The sequence below is a fragment of the Bos indicus x Bos taurus genome, chromosome 12, assembly GCF_003369695.1.
Source record: "Bos indicus x Bos taurus breed Angus x Brahman F1 hybrid chromosome 12, Bos_hybrid_MaternalHap_v2.0, whole genome shotgun sequence".
Lineage (NCBI taxonomy): Eukaryota > Metazoa > Chordata > Mammalia > Artiodactyla > Bovidae > Bos > Bos indicus x Bos taurus.
The window spans coordinates 73,680,271-73,688,454 of record NC_040087.1 but is presented as its reverse complement, the minus strand read 5'-3'; the positions used below and the strand labels follow the sequence as shown (position 1 = coordinate 73,688,454).

Genomic DNA, 8,184 nt, shown 5'->3' with positions numbered 1-8,184 from the left:
ACTCAAGGGATTTTTGAATGAAGGAAATTTTTCTGTCCTAGAAGTTAATTTTGTTTCTTTGTATTAGAGGAACTAGTCATTTAAAAAAAAAAAAAAATCTGGCAAACCATACGCATGAAAACTGGAGGGACCCATAATGGATTTCATTACTGTTTGGGTTTTCTTCCTCTCTCTTTCTCTCCTACTCTTTCCTCCCTTCCTCTTCTTTCTTTTCTTTTAGCTTGAATTCCAAACTCCTTTCCTTTAATCCCTGCTGTTCCTCCTCCATCATTCTTTCTCAGACCTTTGCCTCCTCCTTTAAGTCTGCGGGTTGCTTTCTGCATTTCACTGTGAATGTCAGTGTGCTGAGCGGGCACTGAACTGGGGAGCCTCACCAAGAGCCATGGTTTTAGAAGTTCACATGTTTGAGAGTCTGTGAAACCCTCCCTGGCCTCAGAGATTTGAAATTGCTTCAATCTATATTTTCTTTGTCTTTTATGCTTTTAAAGTTTCATATCCAATAACCACATTTGTATCCAAAGCATGGATTTTTAGAATTTGACAAAGCTGATCCCCTGTATTCAATTTCCACAAATCCCTTAAAGTATTTAACCAGGTCTTCTCCTTTTGCAACAATGTCTAACAAAATCACAGAGGGAGACAGTTGTTCTTGACATCACAACAGTTTAATATGTTAACTTATTCATTAAATTGTGCTTCACATCAATGGGAATTCTCAGTTCTACAAACTATCATTTTTAAATAGCAATAAAGGTTGATAATCTCACAATACAATCTCCTAGTACCCGAGTTCATACATAGTATTGCACAGAAACATAAAGAGATATCTTAGGAGAAATCACTTACTATCTATTGGATAACTATCTTTACATCTAAAATGGGGCACCAGACACAAGTCCAGATTCTTCTTTCCACCATTTTCCACTATGGATTTGTGAAATGAAAAATAATACAAGCAAAACACAGAAGGTCTTTTTAGGGAGGGAGGTGTGGAGAAGGAAGGAAAAGAAAAGATGGTCACATGATTAAAAAAATGACAAGCTGGTGGAAATAAATGGGACAATGACTAAATCATACTGTCATTGTCACGACGACCATGACAAACAGATGCTGCTCCCTCAGTTTTCCCCAGAAAGAACTGAAGCCTTTCAGCACTGACATCTGGCCCTTTGATAAATTCCCACAAACTACAACAGAACTTGTAACCCACGGAGGCTCCATTTAATGTGCCCAAGCATGACAGCTATACTTTTGTCCATAAACGACCTAGAACACAGGCTCAAAAACATCTGTGCTCCCGTGTCCTCAGATCCGCTGTTCTGTTAGGGTACCTCCAGTCCTGGCTTGGAAGTTCAGGGGCTTTTGTCTTGCAGATGTTGCTGGTGTTCATAGTGAGGCCAGTCCTCTGGAAATCTCAGCACCTCTGCAAGGTAGGTTGGTTCTGCAGGTGTGTTGCAAGGGTGGGTCCGTATGCAGTCTGTCCATTAGGCTACAAAACACACAGGTCTCAGAACCCTGCCCATTTGCCCAGAGGGGCTAATAAGGGAGTTAGTTCAGGTGTGTCTAGGTGGATGTGGCGAGAGAAAGCACGCTTATGTCCAGTAGAGATGGAGGGAGGGGGGTGGAAGAAAAGCTGAAAGTGCCTTGGAGAAAGAACCTTTGCATGCTGCCCAGAGATGACATAAATGGGTAAGGTCATTGGACTCAGCCAGTCCCAATACCCACCTGCAGACTTTTAGCTGGAGTTCTGCTGACCAGCGGAGGCAAAGTAACGACAAAAAAGAAAGACCTTAGAGACACAGCTGTGATCAGATCACAGTACCCTTTGCCAAAGTCCACCCCAGCTTTCTCTCTGATCCAGCTCCAGTTCAGTCCCTAAAATTATCTCGAATGCTCTGATCCTGTCTCACAAGCCTCAAGCCTTTTCTTGCTCTTTGCAGTGGCCAAAAGAATCAAAATGGCTCCAGACTGCCCTTGACACTGAGGATGGAAACTGTCCCCGACTCACTTTCCTATGTTTCCCCATTCCCTGGCACATCTTTCCCCCTTTTAAAGACCTGCCTGCTTTTAAAAGCCCTACTTTTCTCTGTAGCTACCCTTTCTCTCCCAATCCCCACGTCTGATCCCATGAGGATGATCCCTTCCTACAGGCTCTGCTCTCAGCTAGAAGTCCGAGTTGGAGAGGAGTCAGGTAAATCCTTGGTGGGAAGGTACTGGCTTATGAGAACTGAAAGCATTCCCTCTCCCTGGCAAATGTGCAAAGGGATTCATTTAATAGCAAATAAAAATTTTAAGAACCAAAGTAGTATGTCGCTGATAAAATTCCAGGGGCTGAGGGAAGAAGTAGAGAGGAAGGGAGATTTTTCAACCAGGGGTTCTCTTGTGCCTCTGTAAAGCATCTCTATTCAGGCTGCCACTGATTCAAAATATTTCTACCACCAAGCTTCCCTAAGGAGTACATTCCCTTGGGCTTCATCTTGAATAGTTTTTGGATTGGATGGGGTGGACGTCCAATGAGAGGTGTTTGAGTGGTGATGCTTCAAGATTTCCCTGTAACACTACCCATCTCTTGGCCGTTTCACTCTTAATAAGAGGCTTCCTCCTGGAGGCAGGGAGTTGATAGCCAACTCTACCCCTCTCCTTGGTGTTTTTTGAGTCCCTGCAGTTCTATGAGAAGGCAAGGGAAGCTATAAATCAATAGAGATTGAGATTTCACAGTCTTGCAATTCTCAATCCCAATACTGATGATGAGTTGCATAAAGTAGCAGAAAAATATGAAGTCAAAAGACTGGGGCTGTGAGTACCTGTCTTGCTAATAAACTAGAATCTTTAGGAAATCTTTCAACATCACTGAATCTCCATGCCAAATTATCGAATGGGATTAATGAGCTATTTTACATACAAGACTGTGAGATACTAGATGTAAAAATGAGATACTAGATGTAAAAATGTTTTGAAAAGCATGAAATACTATACAAAATTAGAAAATTTTAATCTTAGCCTTAGCAAAAATGGGTGACGAAATAGATGACATTGAAAAGTACTTGAAATATTTTTTCAATTCCTTTTTGTGTCAGAGACTGATGGTTTTGATCAGTATTGATTTTCACATTGTTTCTTTAATAATAGAACCTATATATTTATCAAGGCACAAGGCAACCAATAATGATGACATTTCCTGGTCTTCTTAGCAGCTAGATGTAGCTAATAGCTAGGTGTTAGCCTGTGAGATGTGACTGGAATTGATATGTGCAATTTCTCCCCGCTTCTTCTAAGCTATCTGAAATAACAATGAGATGGCAGGAGCTGCAGCGGTCATCTTGGACCATGGGTTGAAAGCTGTGTGTTAGGATGAAAGAGCAAGAGAGGGCCTGGGATTCTCGTACTATCACATGGCAGGCTAGTTTGTCTTCTAACTGAGACAGCAATTGCTTCAATCTTTTGAGGTCACTATAGTTTTCAGTTTCTCTGTTAAAGCAGCCAAATAGGAATCCTACCTAATGGACTTGTATTTATATTTTAATGATCTTTGCTCACCTCCTTGATCCCCTCTCATTCATATTGTCAGATTTTTGAATAAGTCCTCATTTCGAACCTTTGGTCAAACTATTTCTGATAAAGTTACCTTCTTTTGATGATAAGAAGCATATTTTTATAATTTTTTAATAACACATGTGATAACCTTAACTGTTGCCTAACACTGATTGTTAATGTTAGCAATCATTAGAAAGAGTATTCAAATAATTCTCAGGGCAGGTTTTCTCCACTGTTGAGAGTAGGTAGCCAAAAAGTTAAAAGGAGACAGAATATATAGTACGTATCTTATTCCTTAATTATAATTTAAACACACACATACATAGATAGTTTATCCCAGTCTGGTTACTGATGTTGCCATTGCCAGAGAATGAAAGGAAGGTCTACCTGGGAATTGTAGGAGTCAACAGGATGTGGAACTCCTTAGGGATTTTTCTTTTTTTTTTGCTTCTGCTGGGCTTTTAACACAGATGTATCTGGAATGAGTTAGTTTTGGGTCTTAATATTCATTGGCTGGACCAATGCTGAAGCTGAAGTTCCAATACTTTGGCCACCTGATGTGGAGAGCCAACTCATTGGAAAAGACCCTGATCCTGGGAAAGATTGAGGGCAGGAGGAGAAGGGGGCGAGAGAAGATGGGATGGTTGGATGGCATCATCAACTCAATGCGCATGAGTTTGAGCAAACTCTGGGAGAGAGTGAAGGACAGGTAAGCCTGGCATGCTGCAGCCCACAGGGGTCGAAAAGAGTTGGACATGACTTAGCAACTGAACAACAGCAATTTAAGCAGCTGGCTACCCATGGATCCTTAGACCCAAATGCCTTCTGCTGACATCCTTGCCCTGAGCTGAGGATCACTGGGCATGTAGGTGCACCGTCAATTTTGAGAGAACAAACTGCATCCTCACCTCTTCATTTCTATCAACAGAGGACTGCAGGGAGAGGACAAGTGTGTTGCTTCAGAATGAAATGATACGAAGGAGGAAGTTCATGTCGGTCTTTTTAATTTGCTCAGCACTGGCCTCAGGCCAATACAGAGAGATGGTTTCTCCTCTGAACATCCTGATACTGGGTCTCCAGCGGAGCCTCATACATCACGCCTTCAGCAGCGAGGCCATGGAAAGCTTTTTGATAGAAACCCCGAGGCGCCTGAGGAATGGTGTGAAGTTAGCAGAGGCTGCCTTCAAGCCTCAGCTAGGCACGAATTCTCTGCCAAAAATGTAAAGTGAGTTTAAAAGAAACAATCTGAATGCTTTCTAACTTGTTTTGATTTTCCACATGACAAAACATTGGATTGTTAGCATGTGTGTGTGTGTATGTGTGTGAGTGATTCACAGCGACAGGCAGAACAATAATTTGCAGCTCTGCCATTCTACAGAGCATTAGATCTTAGCACTGAAACGGGAAGACAGAGAGAAAGCTGCTCATTAATCCCAGTAGCAAGACTTCTTTCTCACTACCTTAGGAACAAATCATCAGGAAGGGAGATGCTAATATTTTGTGAGCCTAATCTCTATCAGCTAACAAGCTATATTTTCAGCCCCTTCAACCCACCCCATCTATGGGTTAAGAAGTACAACTGCCTATAAAGCCATCAGTCTCTCAGCTCCTTGATGGATGAGTGATTTGGAGGAGCCTGGACTCACCCAAGGCAACATGGCACTGGGTCCCTGATGGCTTGGAGCTATCACACTCAGGTGGGTTAGACGCAAACCCTTCTGGACAATAACGGGTGGTTTCTAGCACGATTGGCAAGAAGCTTTTATCCCATATGGAAAACATTATGGAGACAAAAAAAGAGTTTGCCCTCTGCAGTCAGCCAAATCTAGCTCACAACCCATGAGGAAGCTACTTATTGTCTGTGAATCTCACTTTCCACATCGTGAAATTGGGACAAACAGTATCTACCTTCTTGTGAACAAATCTGAGTTATGAAAAGGGCCTCTCAAAGTTCCTGGCACAAGGGAGGTCCCAGTAATGCCTTTCCTCCCATGAGAGATGAAGCCGAGGGTAGTATCAGAAATATCTAAGCCTCTTCTCTAGAACTCTCTTTGATGGAGACACCAGGATCCCCTCTGTGCAGGCGAGTGCTCCATGAATGTGGGCTGATTAACTCTCAACCCCAGAGAGAGTATTCTGGAGGCTGAGACGCAGCTTATGTAAAGCTGGCTTAAACATCAAACATGTTGGATATCAATGAAATAGGCTTTTCAATCTGATTTAGGGGGTTCACTCATTTTGCCTTCAGCTCCTTGAAAGGATTGATCAGATCAGTCTGTTGTGAAACTTTCTACTCACTCTGATCCCCTACTAAATGCTAGGCAAAGGCTTTCTACTCCCTCTGCCATATTTCTCCCCTTATTATTCAAAGACATTGTGTTGTAGCTGTGGCTGGGAAGAGGTGAAAATAAGAAGCACTTGGCAACGCAGCATATTTTTTTGGACCACACTCTCACAACAGGTAGAGATCATGCACGGAGAAAAAAAGATTACCAGGCTATAGATATTCAAACGTTGGGAGGTAGAGTCCTTCTAAACTCCTGGAGTAAACACACACTGCGTTCCATGTCTCATGGCCTAAGTCAGAGTTATTTTTTAAGTTAGTGATCTTGACTTTATTTTGCATACATGCTGGCTGAGCTCCTATACTAAAGGCCAAATTCCTTTTAAGTGTCTTTTCCTCTATGACAGTAGAGTTTCAAACCTGGCAGTGCTGTATCAGATAAGAGGCCTGCTCCAAATAGGAAAAACTCTGAAATAGTCCTCATTAAAAAAACTAAGGTTCTGCAGTCACATTGGAAATGGTGGATAGGTAGTTATCTGCCTGCTTTTCTTCCTTCTTAATTTATCTTTTATTCCTTATGCTGAAAATAAAAACTGGTAAAGGGTGTTCTCCTTAGGTGTTTGTTAATAAGCATGTTCTCTCCCGAATGGCCTTAACCCACGTTCCTTTCTCTGGGGCCACAGGCACACATCTCCTGAATCTACTAGCCTTTCCTTAAAAGATGGGGGAGAAGCATGGCTCAGGGATAAGATGCAGAGGATGTGAGTCCGCAGTGATGGTCAGTAGCAGGGTAATCGTGTTGAAAAACAACCATAACAACAAAACACGTTACACTACTTATGATTTAAACCACATTCAAATAGAGTTCAAAGATGAGAGCCAGCATCTGAGAGTGTTGGCGTTAAACCCCATGGGAAGGCTGAAAAAGCCTTCTCTGCCTCTCTCTTTCAACAGCAGTATTTCCATTAAAGAGAGGATATGAACTGATCAGTTTCAGCAGAACATCCAAGCCATAATTTGGCTTTTCATGTGTAACTTGGGTAGGTTCCAGTTGCCCAAACTACAACCTGGGCTGCTGCTGCTGCTGCAAAAAAAAAAAAAATCCCAAGGACTCTTTCCTTTGTTGGTGCTTTGCCCTTTGACCTTCTAAAGAGGTCTATCCCCGTTGGGTGCATTCCTTACCCTACTTAATATCACAGATTGACAAATGTCAGGAAAAAAAAAATAAAAAGAACCAGATGGATCATCTCTGGCTGGAAAAAGGTGAAGACAGAGAGGAAGCCGGGGGGCGGGTCCCAAGCAAGCCACCTACGGGCCAGACGTCCTCGGCGGGGTCCCACATTCTCCAAGGTGAGGTCAGAGGGCTGGCTCAGCTCCCCCCTTCCGCGGGAGGAGAGGGCAGGTCACCATCTCACCACCTGGCTGTTGTAGTCCTCCGTGACGGCCCCCTCGGGGTTCCCCTCCTGTTTGGGCCAGCGGTGGCCCCTGTGATCTCGCTGTAGCCTGCGCTCCCCGCGTCTCCTCTGCCGGTCCCTCTGGCGCTCCAGCTGCTTGGTGCGGTGGTAGCGCTGCTGGAAGAGATCCTTGGCGTACTCGTAGAGCTGCACGTCGAGAAAGTTGAGCTCCTCGATGCGCCGGCGGGCGCCCTCGTTGATCTCCACGTTGGAAGCCCGCGTGATGTTGAACTGCGTGAAGGGGGAGATGAACTTGAGGTTGAATGTCCTCTCAAAGAGAAACTGCGTCTTGCGCTGGAACTCCGTGAGGCCGAAGAACGCCATGTTCTTGAGGTTGCTCTTGGCGCTCTGCAGCAAGATCGCGTTCCTCTCGCTCTCGTTCATGAAAGTCAAGTTGTAGCAGCCCACCAGGCTGAGGTCGGCCAGCATGCGCACCTGGCGGTTGTTGGCCAGGTTGTAGGTGCAGTCCATGAACTCCCGCAGGCTGACCCCGGACCAGTCGTCCCCCGGGTAGCAGGTAGGCAGCTCATCCGGGGTGGGGCTCCTCCCGTCGCACATGTGGAGGGAGGTTTTCCACGTGGCCCCTCTCTGGACGTGTTTCCACTCGCTCAGGTATCGGGACACTGGATCCCGCAACATGGTGATGTAATAGAAATTCCTGGAAGAGATGAGGGGGAGAGCGTCAGTTCTCCAGAACTACAACCCTGGGAACTCGGGCCTCTGTAGCCTTTATGTCAGCACTGAGTCAATGGACTTGGCGGCCAAATGGTCACCTGAGAATTTCCTGCTGGTGCTCCCGTGAGAGGCTGTTAGGCCAGTGTTCCTCTCTGTGCATGCTTCTATAGTACCATTTGCTGCGTTTTTTTCTTTCGGCTACAGTGTGGGCGGCCTACTCCGGTATTCTTTGCCAGA

The 8,184-nt window shown here is 44.6% G+C and overlaps 1 protein-coding gene across 1 annotated transcript in view; it reads right to left on the bottom strand.

Moving 5' to 3' along the window:
• Positions 1 to 646: 646 nt before the first annotated feature.
• The window catches only part of HS6ST3 (heparan sulfate 6-O-sulfotransferase 3), a 720,806-nt gene continuing 713,268 nt past the window's right edge, over positions 647 to 8,184 (bottom strand). The window contains exon 2 of the mRNA XM_027557838.1: positions 647 to 7,930. Within this exon, the coding sequence (XP_027413639.1) occupies positions 7,222 to 7,930 (709 nt within the window). The 3' untranslated portion in view covers positions 647 to 7,221. The remainder of the gene's footprint in view (positions 7,931 to 8,184) is intronic.